Here is a 21,924-nt window from a genome sequence, read left to right as displayed (position 1 = left end):
CAGTATTTTTTTTATTAAGCATCACAACTTGTTCACATCCACCACCTCCACTGTTCTTTGTTCAATATTGATTTTTAATTATGTAGAAACAATAAACTCTCAACAAACCACAACTAAAATGGTATTTAAAAAGGAGAGAAGTTTGATTCATTGAGAAAGTTTTTAGAACGCCAGTCAGGCCACAATAACAGGAAAAATGATTAAAGATTGATTATTAAGGACTGAAAAGAGGATCTTGTTTGGAAATAATGTCACTGGGAACCTGCTGAAGTAAAGTAGGTTTTTTCTGGCAAACATTTTGCTCCTAAGAGGACTGTCTGTCTCCTATTGATATTGTATACCATGCTCAAAAGTCCAAATTTTGTTGAGGTTTCTTATTACTTCAGAAATACTTCAGAAACAATGTGAGATACATTCCTAATGCGAAGCAAAACCCAGCACTGTACAATTAGCATGATTCATGGCATCCCCACTGGGGAGTCAGATTCATCCTCTCCATACTGGAGGGTCACTGTCTGAGCTACATAAAGGCTAGCTTGTGTCTTTCTACTATTTATAGGTTACTTTCATAGTTCGGCTTACAGTTGTGGAATAATATGTGGGCTTAAAGATAAGGTTAAAAAGGAGGAAGATCTTAAAAATTCAGTAACACTCCTGAAAAACCAAAATATTTTTTCTTGGGTGGTTAAAAGACTGATCCCCAAGAAGAAATTTAACACTTCTGTATGGTTTTGTTTTTCCAAACCTTCTATGAACTTAATGTTTCTCTGTCCATATTTTTAAAGTCATTTTTTACTTTCCTTTACTTGATTTTTGTACCACCAACTGTGCAATGCTGCACAGGGCTTTGTCTATCCTGCATTCCATATCTATATCTCAATTCAATTCAACAAGCATTTATTGTATCTCTTATGTGCCAGGCACCGCACTGAATGCTAGAGACATAGACAAAACAAAAACAGCTCCTGTCCTCATGAATTACTGTTAACAGCTGCCATTTGTCTAGTATTTTTAGGTTTGCAAAGTGCTTTACACTATCTCATTTGGTTCTCACAAATTTTTGAAAGGCGTGTTATTTTATCCTCATTTTACAGATGAGGGAACTAACTCTCAGAGCATTTAACTGATCTGTCTTCAAAATCATAACTTTTAAAAGCCTGAGGCAGGATTCAAATCCAAGTCTCCCTAATTTTAAGAATAACACTCAATCTACCACACCAACCAGATGCTCAGCAGCAATTCCATATGTAGACATTATCCCAGTTCATTTCATCCTCATAACAATCTCTCTCTCATTTATTTATTCTATTAGCTGAAAAACAATTTTGATAAGAATTTAAAGAAAAATTTCCATTAGTGTTAAGGAGGTGAGATAAGATGAATATATTGAATCTAGAAACAAAAACAAGACACTAAAAATTGTGAATTTTCAGACTCACATTTTAAAGGGGAAAAAAAGAAATATTAACAATTTTCACCCTTGTAAGGATGATTTTGAACTGAGGTACACATCTGTCCACAAAGGCAAGATGGGGATGGGCATGAGCACAGAAGATATTTATCTATTTATTATTAAGTGATGTTATTCCTACATATATTTACCTCTTTGGTTTGACTATTCATACCAGGAGTTCTCAAGAAAAATAGGCTTGGGGGAGTTGTTGAGTTGGGGAAGCAAGGGAATATTTCCCCTAATATTTGAACAATGAGAAAAAAGGGATACAGTGGCTTCTTTTTTAATTTCGTGATAAGATCCCTGGATTACAATATACATACAAGTTTACTTTTTGTAACACAAAGGTGATACATTTTTCAAACCTTGCCTGAGGCATATCTAATTTTTAGCTCTACTTGGTGATGATGGATATAACACTGAAAAACAGCTTTTAGGGTGATTTTCCAGATATTTGGATGGGTTAAGAAGCTTCAAATATTAGATATGTGGAACTAAGATGCCAAAGAAAGGCAAGGTCTTACCTAAGCACCCCAAAATTCCTTTCCAACAACTTTAAATAATGTCTCAAAACTCCTGACCAATACAGTTTAGAAACAAAAAAGGTCTGTTGCACCAGGATGAGAATAGAGCACAGTCCAGAGCCAGAGCAGACCATGCCGCAGAGCAAAACAGTAGCAGGGCTTGAGGGTGACTATGTAGCAGCATGCTGCTGTCAGAGCTCTCAAAGAGAGACTGTAAAGGGTCAGGTGGCTGGTCAGGAGGAGAAGAGAGGGGGTCCCTTTGCTGGCACGGTGTAAAGGACTCTATTGCTTTGCCCATACCCATATCTGGGTTGTACAGTTCTGGGAGGCAGTCTCAGGGTGAGGAGACGCATACCAGAGCTTGTAACTACACAGGAACAGGGATCCTGATCACAGTTCTACTGCAGAAGAGAGTACTTGTGATCACCTAAAGACCAGCAAAGACCAGGAGAGTAATAAACACAACTGTCCTTAAATCATATGACTTTGGAAAAACTGAAATAGCTCTGAAAACAGTACAAAATACCTGACGTCCATTTCACCCCAGAAACAAAGTTTATCTTTAAAATAAAGTTAAAATTCAAGAAACAGCCTGGAAAAATCATCAAACAATTTTTAAAAACTGACATAGAAAGTTATTATGGTGGACAAGATGGATCAAAACACAAACTTAGAAGAAGACAACAAAGTCAGAACTGCTGCATCCAAAGCCTTAAAGAAAGTTGTGAATTGGTTTCACATCCAAAAAGAATTTCCAGAAGAACTCAAAATGAATTTTAAAAATCAAATAAGAAAAGCAGAGGAAAAATTGGGAAAACAAACGAGTGACACAAGAAAATAATGAAATAAAAGTCAACAATTTGGAAAAGGAGGAACAAAATGAAAAAATATTGAAGGAAAAAAAATACCTTAAAAATAGAACAGCCAAATGGTAAAAGAGACAAAAAACCCCAGAAGAAAATAATTCCTTTAAAATTAGAATTGGACAAATGGAAGCTAATTAATCCATGATGCATCAAAGACAATGGAAAAAAATCAAAGGAATGAAAAAAAAATAGAAGGAAATGTGAACTAAGTGGAAAACAAAATACCTAGAAAACAGATCAACGAGAGAGAATTTAAGAATTATTGGATTACCTAAAGTTATGATCAAAAAAAGTGCTTAGATACAACATCTTTCAAGAAATTATCAAGGAAAACTGCCCTAATATTCTAGAACCAGAAATTGAAAGAATCTACCAATCACTTCCTGAAAAAGATCCCAAATACCACATTACCACATGCTTCATCTCCCCAAGTCCAGGTTAATCTGGTCATCATTTAATTCTTATCCCTATGTAACTAAGATAGGCATTAGAAAAGGGGGAGAAAGAAAGAAAAGGAGGGAAGAAATATGAAAAAGGAGAGCAGGAAAACAAAAAAAGAAGTGAGAAAAGGGATAGCAAGAGAAAGAGGAGAGAAAGAGGAGGAGAAGAGGAGAGAAGAAGGGAAGGAACAACAGAGACAAAGTGAGAGAGAGACTAGGAGTAGGGAGAGAGAGGGAGAGGGAGAGGGAGAGGAGGAAGGAGTGGGAGGAAAAGAGAGGGGGGAGAAGGGAGGGAAGGGGATAAAGGAGAAAAGAGTGGGGAGGGGGAAGGAGGGAGAGGGAGGAGGAAGGGGAAGAGAGAGGGATGGGTAAGAGAAGGGGAAAGGAAGGGGAAGAGAGGGAGAGGAATGGATGGAGAGACAGACAGACAGACAAAGACAGAGGCAGACACAGACAGAAACAGTCACATGGCCTGCTATCTGCAACTATAGGAAAGACAGGTGTATAATATTTCTCTCATTTAGGCCTACACATTTGTTCCTTATTATTAGCACAATATTTTTCAGAATTCCTTAAGAGAAACTATAAAATGACTTCTAGGAATGTGTCAGATCTCTTGTAGGCAGATTATGTATAAATGTTTTGAGTTATTTATAATTTATTGGCAAATCATACAAAGAACACAAGACTAGAAAAAATGGGGACATGGATTCTTAGTTGTTCTCTGCCTCTAATGAGTTGTATGACTGTAAATTATTTAATCTCTCTGACTCAATTTTCACACATGGGAAATGAAGGTATTGGACTGTAAGTTCCCTCGTTAGTCTAAAATTGGTTCTAAGTTATATGTGCTAACCTCATTACATTCCTTTAAAAAAATCCAGAAATCTCTTTTAAAAGCAAACAGTAGATTAGCTATTTTCTGGACTTGTAAGGCACAATTTACTGTATGTAGTATTTGGACTTCTTGGGATATCCATCTGCATGAAATGCTAATAGTGCCAATGGGTAACAAAATGCTTCACCATTTAGATATGGAATTGGCAGGAGGCCATTTCTCTGTCATTGGCTTTTATATTTATTAGTTTCAACAAACATTTATTATGCAAATACTGTGCTTGGCTCAGAGGGCCTTATAAACCCAAATGAAATATAGTCCCTGCCCCCAAAGCACAACAAAGACTTGTTGGACAGAAATGACAGACACACAAGGAACTTGGAAACAAATCAAAATATGATGAAGATAAGAGATAAAAAAATGATGGGTTTATTACATGTGTGCACAGTCACATCTAGACATCAGCAGTTTTATATATATATATATATATATATATATATATATATATATATATATATATATATATATATATATATATATATTTTACATTACACATATGAAGTTATACATAATACACGCAAATATGCATATATATGTATATACATATATATATATATGTATATAAAAATACACACAGATAACTAGAGTCAAGTCACAGAAACTTTTTTTCTCTAAAAGTCTTCAGTAACAGATTCTTCTTTATATAACGGTTTCTACATAGTCCAGTCAGGTAATAAGATGACTGAAGTTCTTTTCAAGTTCTCTTCTGGTCTCTATCCTAAGGCTATTAAACAAACATTTATTCAGCATTTACTATATACAAAATCCCTGTAGAAAATACTCAGCATACACAAATACCTGCTGCAATAGAAAGATGATAAAATTTGGAGTTAGGGGATTTGAATATGAATCTCATCTTTGTCAAGTATACCAATAATAAAATAGTCCCTATCCTTACAAAATTTACATCCATCTAAAGACATTGACATTTATCAAATCCCCTTTAAGTGATTAGGGTGCTAACTTGACTCCTAGCCTCCTAATTCGAAGAAATTATTGACATTAATATAATATTAACAAATTAGTTATCAATACAGCATATTGAAAGTATTATTCCATTTTGAAACTATATTGATGAAATATGTAACCCAGAAATAAAAACAAACATGCAAAAAGAAATACAAGAATAAGTAGCTACACCAGGGAAAACTATGAAATAATTTTTCAGCCTATTTTTTTCATTTTTTAACAATGAGCTGAAAGTCAGTTGGATACCAGTAAGAGGGATTTTATTAGAAGTTTACCAAAGTGCAGAAAAAGCATTTGATAAAATCCAACATCCATTCCTACTAAAAACGCTTGAGAGTATAGGAATAAATGGACTATTCCTTAAAATAATTAGGAGCATATATTTAAAACCTTCAGTAAACATCATATGCAATGGCGATAAACTAGAACCTTTCCCTATAAGATCAGGAGTGAAACAAAGTTGCCCACTATCACCATTACTTTTCAATATAGTACTAGACACTCTAGCCTCGGCAATAAGAGCCGAGAAAGAGATTCAAGGAATTAGAGTAGGAAATGAAGAAATCAAATTATCACTTTTCGCAGATGACATGATGGTATACTTAGAGAACCCCAAAGACTCTGCTAAAAAGCTATTAGAAATAATTCAGAATTTTAGCAAAGTTGCAGGATACAAAATAAATCAACATAAATCCTCAGCATTTTTATACATTACCAACACAATCCAACAGCAAGAGATACAAAGAGAAATTCCATTCAAAATAACGGTCGATAGTATAAAATATTTGGGAATATATCTACCAAAGGAAAGTCAGGAATTATATGAGCAAAATTACAAAACACTTGCCACAAAAATAAAGTCAGATTTAAATAATTGGAAAGACATTCAGTGCTCTTGGATAGGCCAAGTGAATATAATCAAGATGACAATACTCCCTAAACTAATCTATTTATTTAGTGCTATACCAATCAGACTTCCAAGAAACTATTTAAATAACCTAGAAAAAAATAACAATAGTATTTATATGGAACAACAAAAGGTCGAGAATTTCAAGGGAAGTAATGAAAAAAAATTTAAGTGAAGGTGGTCTAGCTGTGCCTGATCTAGAACTATATTATAAAGCAACAGTCACCAAAACCATTTGGTATTGGCTAAGAAATAGACTAGTTGATCAGTGGCATAGGTTAGGTTCACAGGGCAAGATAGTGAATAAAAATAGCAATCTAGTGTTTGACAAACCCAAAGATCCCAAATTTTGGGATAAGAATTCATTATTTGACAAAAACTGCTGGGAAAACTGGAAATTAGTATGGCAGAAACTAGGCATGGACCCACATTTAACACCACATACTAAGATTAGATCAAAATAGGTCCAAGATTTAGGCATAAAGAACGAAATCATAAATAATTTGGAGGAACATGGGATGGTTTACCTCTCAGACTTGTGGATGAGGAAGGAGTTTGTGTCCAAGGGAGAACTAGAGACCATTATTGATCACAAAATAGAACATTTTGATTACACCAAATTAAAAAGTTTCTGCACAAACAAAACTAATGCAAACAAGATTAGAAGGGAAGTAACAAATTGGGAAAACATTTTTATAGTTAAAGGTTCTGATAAAGGCCTCATCTCCAAAATATACAGAGAATTGACTTTAATTTATAAGAAATCAAGCCATTCTCCAATTGATAAATGGTCAAAGGATATGAACAGACAATTTTCAGATGATGAAATTAAAACTATTTCCACTCATATGAAAGAGTGTTCCAAATCACTATTGATCAGAGAAATGCAAATTAAGACAACTCTGAGATACTACTACACACCTGTCAGATTGGCTAAGATGACAGGAACAAATAACGATGAATGTTGGAGGGGCTGTGGGAAAACTGGGACACTGATGCATTGTTGGTGGAGTTGTGAAAGAATCCAACCATTCTGGAGAGCAATCTGGAATTATGCCCAAAAAGTTATCAAAATGTGCATACCCTTTGACCTAGCCATACTACTACTGGGCTTATATCCCAAGGAAATACTAAAGAAGGGAAAGGGACCTGTATGTGCCAAAATGTTTGTGGCAGCCCTTTTCATAGTGGCTAGAAACTGGAAGATGAATGGATGTCCATCAATTGGAGAATGGTTGGGTAAATTATGGTATATGAATGTTATGGAATATTATTGTTCTATAAGAAATGACCAACAGGAGAAATACAGAGAGGCTTGGAGAGACTTACATCAACTGATGCTAAGTGAAACGAGCAGAACCAGAAGATCATTATACACTTCAACAATGATACTGTATGAGGATGTATTCTGATGGAAGTGGATATCTTCAACATTGAGAAGAACTCATCCAATTCTAATTGATTAATGATGGACAGAATCAGCTACATCCAGAAAAGGAACACTGGGAAATGAGTGTAAACTGTTATTTTTATCTTCTGAATCCAATTCTTCCTGTGCAACAAGAAATTTGGTTCTACACACATATATTGTATCTAGAATATGCTGTAATATATTTAACATGTATAAGACTACCTGGGGGAGGGGGTTGGGGGAGGAAGGGAAAAAATCTGAATAGAAGTAAGTGCAAGGGATAATGTTGTAAAAAATTACCCATGCATATGTACTGTCAAAAAAGAAAAAAAAAAAAAAAAAGAAGTTTACCAAGGATTATTTTTTTCTCCCACTTTTTTATTTATTTAAAATTTAAATGCAAAAGAGGAAAAAACAAAATAAAGAAAAAGAAGAAAAAAAAAGTTATATGACACCAGAACATATGGAAGGATTTAAAACACTTATCAATAAACTTCCATTTCAAGAAAGCATATAGAATAATAGAAGCAAGGAGTATTTTTCTAAACAAAAATGTAACCTTATGGAAAACTTTACTGGGAGCAACATTATGATACTACATCAGGAGTACAGTCATGGTGGTCTAGGTTCTGTGGCTTTGAATCACATAGAACCCGAAAGTAGATAAGTCAGTATGAGAAAGGCCTTCACCACCTGGTTTCAGATATTTTCCCTTTTAATGTCAGGATTCCTTAGAGTTATCTTGTTCACTTTGAATGAAAGACCTCAATAGCTTCATTCTCCAGGAGTACATGATCAATTCTCTAATCTTTGCAGTTAACTGCAGTTAACAAAACATCACATTAATAAACTAATCTTTCATAGAACACCTGAAGAATATCGACGTTTGCTTCTGGGTTCTTATATTTACCAGCCAAGATATATTAAATACTCCAAATATGACTGAACCTGTTATACAAGTAAACTTATTTGTTTTACTGACAAAAATAAGCAGATCAGTGAAAAAAACCTTATCAATACTAGTTTTCTCAAAAAAGAAGACCATTAACCACTGTAAATTTTAAATCGTATTTAAAGCTTGCTTTAGTGTTTGGCATTAAAGTTACCTACACATATTTATAAATCATCTAAATGTCAAAATTAGGGCTAATTAGTGAATGTCTACTATGTATAAAATGCTGTATTATCCATCTTCAAAGATCAGAATAGCAACTGTTTTGCAAAGTATATTGTCTTAAAAGTATTGCCTAGGGCACAACTTCTTAGACTGTGATTTGCAACTGCATATGGGTTCTTGTAACTGAATGTGAAGGTTGTGAAATTATGATTTGTTATTAGTAAATGTTTAATTTATACACCTAGTTTATATACCTATTACCCAGGATCACATAAAAGTTCCCTGGCTAAAAGGGGTTACAAATAGAAAAAGTACCTAAGGCACTGAAAGGTTAAATTATTTGACTACAGTCACACAGTCACTATATATATACATACATACATATATATACACACACATATATATATATATACACATCTTCTTTGATATACATATATATATACATATATATATATATATATATATATATATATATATATATATATATATATATACATCAAAGAGGATGGATCTGATGCTACTTCTTGAGGTTCATTAAGAGTGATTCATTAGCTTTAGCATTGTCCTAAACTGTAATGATTTACCTATAATGCAGGCTTCAATGTCTAATTACAAAGTACTTCCTTGAGGTAATGGGTTACTAACTCTCTCTCTCTTATTTTTTTCTATTTGAAGTAAATAGGGATCTGGCAAATAGTAATATGCTAAAAAGTAATTTATTAAATTGAATATAAAATGACAGTGTCCTAAGAGTTAGAAAAAATACCATAGGCTGCTGGAGTGATGAGTAACTCCTAAAAATGAATGGAACTTAACCTGAGCCTTGGATTGTAATTCCAGATGAGAGCCATAAAGCCGGCTTTCGTTCTGAGTAGAATGAATTGTTTAAGCAAAAGCAAGAAGGTAGAAATTAGTTTTTCAGTCATGCCCAATGCTTCATGATACCATTTGAGATCTGTTTGTAAACACAGTGGAATGGTTTGCTGTTTCTTTCTCCAGATCATTTTACAGATAAGGAAACTGAATTGAATAGCTGGGTGATTTGCCCAGAATTGCATAGCTAGTAAGTGTCTGGAAGACACACTTGAATTCAGATCTTCCTGAGTCTAGGCACAGAATTCTATCCACTATGCCACTTAGTTGCCCCCCAGAAGATGGCAGAAATAGGTAGAGTGTATTTGAGGACAAAGTGAGAACACTAATCCGACTGGAATACAGGATCTATATAAGGGAACTCTGAAAGACATATCAGTGGGTTTCTGGTGTCATCAATGAGGGTGATCTCTACATTGGTTTAATCAGTGAATTCTTAGCAGATCTGCTTCTTCTTCTTTTTTTCTTATTTTCTTGATACACAGCATGCATTCTGTTCATTTACTCTCTATCTTTTCTGTGTAAGTCTTTGATGTCTTTTACAAAAATGTGTTGCATGATTTCCCCAAATATGATCCACCATGATCTCATGCTCTTCAATTCTGAGTACATCCTCTTATTCATCTGCAATGTCAATACTGGATAAATGGTAGATTAGTTCCTTCACAACTTCATAAAATAAAATATCCAATTCTTGATCTATCTAGTGTCCCTCTCTAGATTGTTAGATTGATCTCTTGAGTTATTATAGATGTTCCTGAGAAGTTATTTAAGTTTTCTGGGATGGGGCATCATGAAATATAATTTCATCTTCAAATAGAAATATCCAGAGAACTTCAACATTTATCAGAAATTTTTATTCAATTTGGATATCAAAAGACAGTGTCTGTGACATTTTAGGCTTTCTTTGATATCTATTCTTGGAGGAATGTTAACCAAAAATTATCTCTTTAGCTTTATAATCACAAAATCTTATAAAACATTATGATACATTTAGAAGTCTTCTTGTTAAAGAAGGGTCTTAAAGACTGGATTTTGCTATACCAAGTAAATTATTTGTATTTAATTATAAAGATCATTGAAGATATGCACCATATGTGCACATATATGTATGCATGTATATTTATTTATTTATGTATATGCATGTACACATGCATAGACAATTTTCTGCAAAAATCTTTCCTGTGTTCTGTGTTCAAAGACATGCGTGATGTAAGATATGGTAAAAAATAAATCTGGAAAAGTATTTTGAGATCAGACTGTAGAAGATTTTAAATGATAAGCTGGAAACTGAACTTTATGAACTATGGGAAATGATTTTTTTAATTTCCATAAGGAAAGTGGCATTTCTATATAACTAGTGATGGACAAAATGTATTGAAAGAAATTGAACAATGAAGTCAAAGAAAATAGCTATAAGAAATTTGTATTAAATCAGACAAAGTGAATAGAACCCAGATTAGGGTACTAAAATGAAGAATAGAAAGGAAGGAACACATGTGTGTGATTTCAAAGGATAAACAGACAATATCTGAAGAATTATAGAAGAGAGAAAAGTGGAATCAGTTTATATGTGTTGGGAGGGAGAGATGTGGATTTGTGAACAGAAGCATAAATGATTCATTAAGTTTTAGACACATGGAGTTTGAAGAGGCTATAGCAGATGCATATACAAAAAAATCTAGAAATAATAGAACTGGAGCTCAAAAGAGGTCAAAATCTGAAATACAGAAATGGAATCCCAGTATAAAAGTAAAAGGATTTTGCAAAATTACCTAAACCAACCCTTTGATTTTATTGCAAATAAAGTCATGCCGAATAAGGCGATGGTTGAAGCCATGGGAACAGATTAGTTCAAAGGAAAGGTTCTGAGACAATACTAGGAACCAATAACTGCTGAACTGCACTAAAGAAAGAAGAGAAATCACTGAAAATAAACCTGAAGACTTAGATAAGTAAACAAATCAGCATATTAATGCCATTGAGGTAAGTAACTCCTCTGCCACAATTCTCAAATTCTCCATCACTAAGTAGTCCAAATCAGAAAAAGTCAATGAAGTGCATTTGGCTTGTGTTCTAAGAATTTCTTTTTAACATGCAAGGTATAAATAAGTATTAAACAGCAACACATGACCTCAGTCTTCTTACACTGACAATTAATCCATAATCCTCTGCTGACTCCACAAAAGTTATCAAGACACTTAAATGCTCTCCTAGTCTGATGGATTCCAGGATTTAATTATGGGACTAAATCTCTTATAAACATATTCATAAAGTCATATTTAGATCAGGGAATTTACTTACTTTTTTTAGAATATATTTTCAAGTCAAGAAGAATTTCTCATACCTTACCAAGTTGAAAGCTCACACATTCCTGAACTGTTATTTTAATGAAGATATAAACGCAGAATATGTATTAGTACAAGGACATGCAAACATGCACACTGTATGCAGTTAAATAATATACTAATACAAGAATGCAGCCATCAACACGTTTAAGTAACATAAGTAGAGTGCCAACTATTCTACTTCTCAAAAATTTAAATATCCACCCTTTATTACTTGACTATTAAACCAAAAATATTTTCATTTGTAACGACAGAAGCTGGGCAAAGACTAAAGGGCAGTTTTTAAACTAAGATTTCAAAACAAGCAGGAAATGAAAGCTAACATACATACTCTATTCCTCCTTGGGTTTCATGATCCTGACAGTTCAGAATATCACTTAAAGAACTGGCTCAAAATTTGTTTGAAACAGTCAAATCCTATTTGTTACTTTTCTTACTCTTGCCAAGCCACAAGGGCAAAAAGTCTTAAAAATAACTCTCAGAACACTTCAATAACAACCAGACCATAAAAAAGCAGTTCATAATCAGAAAGAATCTTGTCTTCCAAAATAAAAAAAAAACCTTAAAACTCTGAAATGTATGACATACAAAAATAATTTAAATAAGAGCCAAAAAACCAATCCACAAGAAACACAAAAATCTCAGAGTTTGAAAAGACCACAGCGGCCATCTAGTATAACTCATGGAATTCTTGGCTGACTCTCTCTCCCCAGCTACTGCTCTTATACTAACGGACTTAAAAACATATTAATTTTCCCTTAAACTGCCTGTTTTACTAATATATTAAATCAGAGATAGTTATACTCTTGACATTGCCATCACCTATAAGTACCCATGTCTGTGTTCATGGACCCTGAAACTTATTTATCTGATAAAAATCTTTTATCATTCCTTTTTCCCCCTATTACTTATACTGTTGTTCTTCTTGCACACCAAAACTTCCAATCTCTCTACTCCTTTGTTTTGGTTTTTTTTTTCCCCAAGTCAACAACTCAATGTAAGTATACTTACCACACCCCCTTCTCTATCTCAACCATTTGGTGAATCAGTGGAACTCCACACTATCCTCTATACTCAAATTTCTTGCTCATTTGTCCTATTACTACTCAAGTCTTACTTTACTAACTTTTAGTAAAACAGGACAAGTGAAAGGACAAGGCCTTACTATTTATGTGCTGTTAGTAGAAAAATTCACACAAGCATTCTGGCTTGTTTGCTTGCATTTCAGTCATGTCTAATTCTCTGACTCCTTTTAGGATTTTCCTGGGAAAGATAGTGGTTTGTTATTTCCTTCTCCAGTGCACTTTACAGAGAAGGAAACTGAGGCTAAAGTTACTGGGCCAGGATCACACAGCTAAGTGTCCAAAGCCACCTTTGAAGTCAGGTCTTCCTGATTCCAGGCCAAGCATTCTATCAATTGCATTGTCCATTATATATTTCTGTTATGTAATCTCTCTCCTTCCCTGTCCCCTCTCTTTCCCTCCCCTCCCCTGCTCTCTCTTGCCCCCTTACCTCCCTCTCCCCCCCATCTCTCTCTCTTTCTCTTCTCTCTTTCCTCTCTCTCATTCTTTTCCTTCTTCTCTCCCTCACCCTCTCTTCTCCTTCTTTTCTCCCCCTTGCCTTCTCTTCTCCTCCCTCTCTCTCTCCATCTACAAATATACTTATGACTCCTGAAAAAACTCAGTTGATTCTATGATCTCTGCTGGATATTAGGTTCTCTCTCCTTTATTCTTTCTTAAACTCCTAGAGAAAACCACCTACTTACTTTCTGATCTTCCTATGCTCTGATCTCACTCTACTATTCTCACAGCACTCTGGGAGGTAGGCACTATTATCATCTCCATGAATACAGATGAAGAAACTGAGGTGAAATAAAATAACTTGTCTACATCATGATTTGAACTCAGGTAGTCCTAACTTCAGGTCCAGAGCTCTAACTGCTGTGTCACCAAGACAGCAAAGATTTTAATTACCAAATCTTTTTTTTTTTTTTTTTTTTTTTTTGGAGGCAATTGGGGTTAAGTGACTTGCCCACAGTCACACAGCAAGTATTAGTGTCTGAGGCCAAATTTGAATTCAGGTCCTCCTAACTCCAGGGCTGGTACTCTAGCCACTGTGCCACCTAGCTGTCCCTTAATTGTCAAACCTAATGGCCTTTTTCTTAATTCTTATCTTTACTGTAGCTTTTGCCCCTATCTAATACCTTCCTCTGGATAAAGTCATCGCTTTACATTTCTACAACTTTCTACAACCTTCTCCTGGTTCCTCTCTCTCCTATATCTCCAACCACTTCTAAACTCTCTTTAGCTTGATCACCATCCAGATTATGCCCATTAACTGTGAGAATCTCCCACCCCAAAGCTCTATTTTGAGCTTTCCCTATTCTCTCAATATAATCTCTCCCTTTCTTATCTCTCCTTAGTGTCAATTCTCTATGCATTTTATGTCAATTTTATCTGCATCTCTATGCAGATGATTACCTGATGTATCCATACAGTCACAATTTCTCTCCTGAGATCCAATCTCATATTAGAATTGCATTTATGTATACATTTTATATTTGGTACGCCCAAAGTCAAGAAAATAGTCATGAGAATAAAAAGAGAGAAGGGCATATAAAAGTCAAAAAAGCTTATTTATTATTATTACTATTATTACTAGCTGCGGTAGTGCACGCTAAAAATCCTTGCTCCTGGGTGGGGGGGGGGACACTTAAGTGCTGGCATTCTGAGGGGTAATGGGGATAAAACAAATTGGAGATGTGGGGGCCACTAAGCCTTTTGGGCTTGGGGATTGACTCAGGTCGAAAAGACAGCATGTTGAACCCTAAGTATAGGAAAAGGAAAGCAAAATGCATCAGGAAAGGGAAGAACAAATTGAGGGGAAAAAGCAGTAAGATAAAGAATGTAAGAAGAGAAGAAAAATAGAAAGGGAAAGTTGAAGGGAAGAAAAACAAGAAGGAGCAAAAGGGGAAATGAAGGAAAAATACAAAGAGAATATAATTTTGTACAATTAAAAAAAGTGGAAGGAAGTAAAAATGAGTGATGTTTAAGTGTTTTGACGGAATGAATATGAAAAAGTGAAGAAAAAAACAGGATCATAAAGAGTGTCCACAATTGGACACACTATGAAACATATCTTTAGTTGCCCTTGCCAATCTTACAACACTAGCTTGCCACTCCTCATCCTAAGCTCTCTAGGATCCTTCCCAAGCATATAGCCCAGACCAGCTCCTTATCATCTCTGATTCTACCCTTCCTAGATCTTGCAAAAAAAACTAGGCATTCATCCCCCATAACAGTCTCACATCCACCATCCAGCTAAGGGGTTCCAAGCAAAGGATAAAGTGAGCCCTCAGTAGAGAACAGGAAGGAAAGACAAAATCAGCACTAAATCTAGACAAGAGTACTCTGTGGTTTCCACAAATATAAAAGCCAGTTAAAAAAGAGAAGAGGGCATCTGTGGGGTCTGGGGCAGGATCAGCATCAGACCAAGTGTCACATGTCACTCAGCAAAAGAAGAACCTGAGCAAGAGACCAAAAACTTTCACCATGTTGGCTCCAGATTCTTGACAATTTTAACCCTAGAATTTACAAGTTTCTTTTAAACCACTTTCACTCTAGCACAACTTTACACTTTCAGCCATTTTGAAGACAAGTTTAGCTCTCCAACATAACCATACCATATACAATTGTTAAATATGTATTTTTCTTTAAAGAACAACAGTAAGAAAACATATAGCTATTTGCATTTTAAATCTACAATGTTGAACAAAAAAATACATCCTTAATCACTGCAGTAAGGTATGATAGTATTTATAGCTTTATTAATTATTCTCACTTAGATTCTTATATAATTTGTTATAAGTTGTAAAATACAAAAGAGGATTAAGTTCATAACTGCCACTGAAATGTATTTAAACACTTACTTCGAACTTGTTTCTTGATTTCCTTTGAAGGATCCAGCCAGCTCTTTAAATTAAAAAAAAAATAAATAAAAAATTAGCACTTAGATATTCTAACACAAAGGGGAATAAAATACAGTGGGGCCCAGTATATAAATGTGTACATGCATGTTTCAATCAAGTTCAAATCAAGATTAACTACATAAGTTATAGGAAGAACAAATAATATTTAGAATTCTTCTGTTCATCAGCTTATATTATGTTCATAATTACACAATTATATCATCTTCTTTCAATGTTGCCTAATTACCTAAGATGTAAAATTTAACTATATAGAACACAGAGGGATTTGGATAAATTAAATTTTGCATATTCATTCATTCAAGCATTTTATTAAAGACTACACTATGCCTTGAGCTATGTACTGAGGGAGAGATAACATTTAAACAAGACCTAGGAAATTGATAGTCTAAAAAACTGACAAAACATCATTAAGTACTGCAAAATATTAAACAATTTTCTCCATGTTGCAGCAAATCTAAGTGGGAAGGACAGTGCCTATAAAAGAACTGAGGGAAAGCTTCATATAGGAGGCCTCTGAGCTAAATATTAAAGGACAATTAAGAATTTAATAGGCCAATAAAGAGGACATTCAGTCAGTCAGTCAAAAACTGACATTTATTAAGTGACTAGTATGTGCCAGGCACTATGCTAAGAGTTGAATATAGAAAAAGAGGCAAAAAGACAGCCTTTGCCCTCAAGAAGCTCACATTCAAATGGGGGTCTGACTCAAGACAGGAAGATAAGAAAGTAAATAGGGTATGCTTAGAGGAATAAATGTCATCCAACTTTGGTTGAACTACAGAATATAGGTGGCAAATTAATATGAGATAAAGAAACAGATATAGCAGAAGTCCTTGAATGCCATGCAAATCTCCATGTAATGCTCATCTAAATGTCATATTAAGAGAATCCAGGACTCTACCCATAACTATATCTTAAGTTTGATAAAAAGAAAAAAAAGGTAGATAATCCTCTACTAAATAAAAACATTTTAAAAATTATATGAAAATAATATCTAAGATATATGTATACATATAAATATCATTTTATATCATATATACATACATATGTAACAATATCTATATTTTGTGAAGTTTACAAGGCACACTAGTTTAGAGATGAATGGCACCAATAATATAAATAGCAATGCAGCTTTATACAAAATTTCACATATAAATAGTCAGAAATTATAAAGCAGAAGCTACATTTGTTTTTGGTGGGGACTGAGTTGAGACTAGGCCTAAGATTTCATCACTATGGGGAATTTACACTAAGGAAACGTGGGATACCAATGAAGATGTGAAACTGCCTGGCAGTTTAAAATCTTAGAGCTGTCAGGGTGTAATTAGAGATTAAATGGTGTAATATTCTGCTTCTCTAAATTATAATCATTTTCTTGGGGACAGGTTTCTTTGGGAGCTTCTGGAGGCAGCCTAACTTTCAGGTCAGATCAATAATCCCAAAATGCAGCCAAGAGTTAAAGTCCTTTACTGTCTCTTTCCAAATCTTATCTCCACATCCTTTATTTTCTCCTTCAAGTCTTGTCTCCTTCAAGTCTTGTCTCTTTCACTTGGCAGTTGGCTAGCTGTCTTAGAGGCCTGTCTCTTTCTTTGGTTCCCTAGAGCTCTTATCTGAGTGTTTCCAGCCAGCACTAAAGTGGAAATTGGAATGAAATCTTGACTCCTCCTCCCAGAGAGTGGCCTTTTATATGCTCTCTAAAGATGTGAGTCTAATGTGTGAACCAATGAGCAACTCCTTTAAAGGTGTCAACTCCTTTAAAGGTCTGAACTCCTTTAAAGGTGTGAACTAAATGCATTTACCTTGTCTCGAATTCTGGCCCATAACATCTGTAAGAATCCTAACAAAATGGCTTTTCCTGGAAAACATTACCAGTATAATCACAGAGCTGAGACTCAAACCCAGATCTCCCAAATTTGGAGACTGATTCTTACTCCAATAATGCCTCTTCTATATTAAACATGTAACTACAAATCAATTATATCACATTTTTAAAGTGCCACTTATATTTAAATACAGTTTCTTATTTTCTTCCAAATGCTCTCATATATTTTTATTTGGTCACATGAAGCCTGGTTGTAGAATAGAATTTATTACCATCAATTTCTAAATAATAAATGGAGACAAAGGTTATAGAGTTAAATAACTTTTAGAAAATCAAAAATTGAGCCCAAAATTCCTTTTTTTCATCTTAGTCTTCCTTATAATACAATAAGTCCTAAAGAAAGAGGAGACAGAAAGAAAAGGGAGGAGAAGTACTAAAGAAAGAGGAGACAGAAAGAAAAGGGAGGAGAAGGCGAGAAGGGTGAGAAAGAAGAGGAATAATAATTATTCCCATTAATATAGCATTTTAAGATTTACAAAGCACTTTATAGACTTTGATTCTGACAACAACTCTGTGAGAAAGAGGTGCATTTATCACTCTTAACACTCATCATACAGATGAAGAAACTAGAACTCAGAAAAGTTAAATGACTTACCTCTCTAGGCCATAGAGTAAATACATATGAGGACAGAAATCCTGATTCTAAGACCAATACCCTATATCAGGAATTGTTTTCCTATATCATTGTTAGTCTGTTTGAAGTAAACGAAAAAAAAGTCTCATATTATCCAGATTCCTTTCTTCTACTCTTTCAGTCTAACTACTAAGTCATAAAGACTTTATCCTATCCTCTTTTTAATCAAATATTATATGACAGAGAACTGGGCCAAAGGACAATGTTTGATTGGTCACCTGAGATTTTTACCTAGCTTTTTTGACACCACATCTCAAAATTAAAAAGCTTAAACTAAAATCAAGTCTGTCTAATATAAATCTATCTAATCAAAATTCCTCTATTTTGCTTCTAAGACTTTCCATACTCTTACTTTCCCCTTTACCACAATATTGATTATAAACTTATTTCCCAGTATCGATTATATGTAATTTCTATTCTAACCATGTAGTGTACTAGGTATCAATACAAATTCCATGCTCATTCTCACCTCCATGCCATCCCTCTTTGCCAAGAAAGCCTTTTCTGCTCCCCTGCATTTAACCAAAACCCTATCTTCCAAGACTAAGTCCCAAACTTGTTTATAATGTTTTGATGTAGCCCATACTTGGGTCTCTCTCTTCTCTTTTTTGGAAAATAGATTTACATATACTACACATATCTCATTCTATTTCATGTCTACTAGTTCTGTTTTCCCAGATACCTTTTTTGTGAGGTGCTATGGAAGAGTCATTCTTCTGAACTATAGGTACAGCACTGAGCAAAGAACATCTCAAAAATGCTACTGATGATCCAAAATCTCAATTCAAAGGATCACAGATTTAGACCTAAGAGTCCTCAGAGTTGATTTAGTTCAGTCAACTCATTTACAAAGAAAATAGGTCCAGAGTTAAGTCACATGCCCAGGGTCACACAGGTAAGTAAGGAAAATAGGTCCCTTTCCTTTTTTTGTTTTGGCAGGTAGGTAGCACTTATAGTAGATCAAGTGTTGGACCTGGGGTCAAAAAGATTTCAGTTTCAAACATTTGCAAGCTAAGTGACCACGAGCAAGTCATCAAACCTCCATCTGCCTCAGTTTACTCATTTGTAAAAGGTGGATATTAAAGCATCTACTTTTTAAGGTTGTAGTAAGGATCCAATAAAAAAGATAAAGCATTTAACGCAGTTCCTGACCTAAAGGAGATATTTCATAAACCCATTCTTTCTTCTGTCCTTCCTTTTCTTCCTTCTTTACTTCCTTTGTAACTCTCCACTATATTGTTACTATTCCTTAGTAAGTTACTCTAAGTACAAAAAATCTTATTAAGGCAAACTTCTTTAACTCAGTATCTGAAAAAGAAATGCTAATACAGTACTTATTTTGCCAAAGGTTATTAATTATAATCAAAGAACCAAGAATTGTGTTATATCCTGGGCATAAAAATCTAAACAGGAGTAGGCCCCGGCTCTCAAGGAATGTACACGTAAGAGTCACAGATAGAATTTTGTAACTGGAAGGAATAATCTTATCTCATTTGTTCATTTTGGAAATTAGCTAATTTCTAAGTCAAGAAAAGAGCCAGCCTTACAGCAAAGGTGTTTTGACATCCAGCTAAATACTCTTTAATGCTGCCTTATCCAAGTAAACAAAACTGCATTACTTAGGAACATGGATAGCAATGAAAGTTAAAGCTTTTGAAAATAAAAATGGTGTCTTAATTTGGCCTTTCCTTTTTCTTTTTGAATGGCTATCATGTAGTTTATGTTAGTTTATCCCCAATTGGTATCTTATTTTTCCATTATGCTTTAGAAGGAATAGCAAAAATATTTAAATAGGCCATTAGAGAAGAGAAGGCAAGTGGCAGAGTGGACACGGTGCCAGGCCTCTAATCAGGAAGATCAGAGTTAAAATCTGGCCTCAGGTTCTTACTAGCTCTGTTATTTAACTTACTTACTAGCAAGTTACTTAACCTTGCTTGCCTCAGTTTCCTCATATGTAAAATTAGCTGGAAAAGGAAATGACACTCTTTCAGTATGCTTACAAAGAAAACCTCCACTCATTCGCAAAGAATTGGATACAACTAAACAAGAATATAAGAGATTTCTGTTTAAAATACAAATTTATACAGTTATAAAGAAAAAACTGAACAATAAAAATTTTTAATTCTCATAAACTTCCAAATGCAATGTAGCGGGGGGAAAAAAAAAACTTATTCATATTTACACTTTGGGGTGGGAGAGGAAGAGAGGAAAAAATGCTTTAAAAACAGGAGTAACATATGAAAACCCATTTGGATTTTACTTCTGCTAACATTAGTTAGCCTGCATTTAGGGGAATATTTGTGAAAGATTTCCAAGATCCAGAGGTGGACATCCTTCTACTTTAGATTATCCACTTTAAAAATACTAATAAACACACCATTGAACTCAGTCTAGTTTTATGTTATACTGTACTCCCCAGCTGCATGGATTACTGATGTGAAAGGTCAATGGGATAGTCTCTAAAGGGAGCCCTGGTGCTGGCTTAGAGAGTAGCTCAAATTCTGCACTCAGAAGAGGGCTTAGCATTCACTCTCCACACCCTGCAGCTGCAGACCAGCATAACAGCTGGCTCATAAATGGACAGCTGTGATGAGTGCACAAGAATGAAGGAAAAGAAAAAGAAAAAGAAAACATCATTCAGGATTTAGCACTGCTTGCACTTGGGGGGTGTAGATATGGAGGAGTATAGGCTGGGATGTGTGGTATTTTAATCTGAGGAGGTGACAACTACTGCAGGGGAAAAAATGAATCAGAGAAAGAGCTGGGGCCAAGAGAAAACAATTATTTATTCCTACATCCATCATCCAACCCACAGAGTTAAGAGCTGGAAGGGACCTTTAGAGATCATCTGGTCAAACTTCATTATCCACATGAAAAAACTGAAACCCAGAGATGCTGAAAAGTAACACAAGAAGGAAAATAATTAAAAGAGAGTGACCATTATGTCCATCAATTGGAGAATGGTTGGGTAAATTATGGTATATGAATGTTATGGAATATTATTGTTCTGTAAGAAATGACCAACAGGACAAATACAGAGAGGCTTGGAGAGACTTACATCAACTGATGCTGAGTGAAATGAATAGAACCAGAAGATCATTATACACTTCAACAATGATACTGTATGAGGATGTATGCTGATGGAAGTGGATATCTTCAACAGAGAGAAGAGCTAATCCAATTCCAATTGATCAATGATGGACAGAATCAGCTACATCCAGAAAAGGAACACTGGGAAATGAGTGTAAACTGTTATTTTTACCTTCTGAATCCAATTCTTCCTGTGCAACAAGAAATTCGGTTCTACACACATATATTGTATCTAGAATATATTGTAATATATTTAACATGTATAAGACTGCCTGCCATCTGGGGGAGGGGGTTGGGGGAGGAAGGGAAAAAATCTGAACAGAAGTAAGTGCAAGGGATAATGTTGTAAAAAATTACCCATGCATATGTACTGTCAAAAAAAAGTTATAATTATAAAATAAAATAAAAATTAAATTAAAAAAAAAAAAGAGAGAGAGAGAGTGACCATTAAGATCTACACATAAGACTTCTAAACCTTCAATTAAACAGATAGTTTGGTATGGAAGAAACCAGTCTGACAGAGG

The 21,924-nt window shown here is 34.6% G+C and overlaps 1 protein-coding gene across 27 annotated transcripts in view; it reads right to left on the bottom strand.

The window, feature by feature from the left end:
* The window catches only part of EPB41L2 (erythrocyte membrane protein band 4.1 like 2), a 279,109-nt gene that overhangs the window by 94,572 nt on the left and 162,613 nt on the right, over positions 1–21,924 (bottom strand). For all 27 annotated transcript variants that reach the window (XM_074309829.1, XM_074309834.1, XM_074309837.1 and 24 more), the window contains exon 5: positions 15,735–15,777. In XM_074309829.1, the coding sequence (XP_074165930.1) occupies positions 15,735–15,777 (43 nt within the window). The remainder of the gene's footprint in view (positions 1–15,734; positions 15,778–21,924) is intronic.

The sequence above is a fragment of the Sminthopsis crassicaudata genome, chromosome 4 (assembly GCF_048593235.1).
Source record: "Sminthopsis crassicaudata isolate SCR6 chromosome 4, ASM4859323v1, whole genome shotgun sequence".
Taxonomy (NCBI): domain Eukaryota; kingdom Metazoa; phylum Chordata; class Mammalia; order Dasyuromorphia; family Dasyuridae; genus Sminthopsis; species Sminthopsis crassicaudata.
Note: the sequence above shows the minus strand (reverse complement) of the source record. Positions and strands in the feature narration are given on the sequence as shown.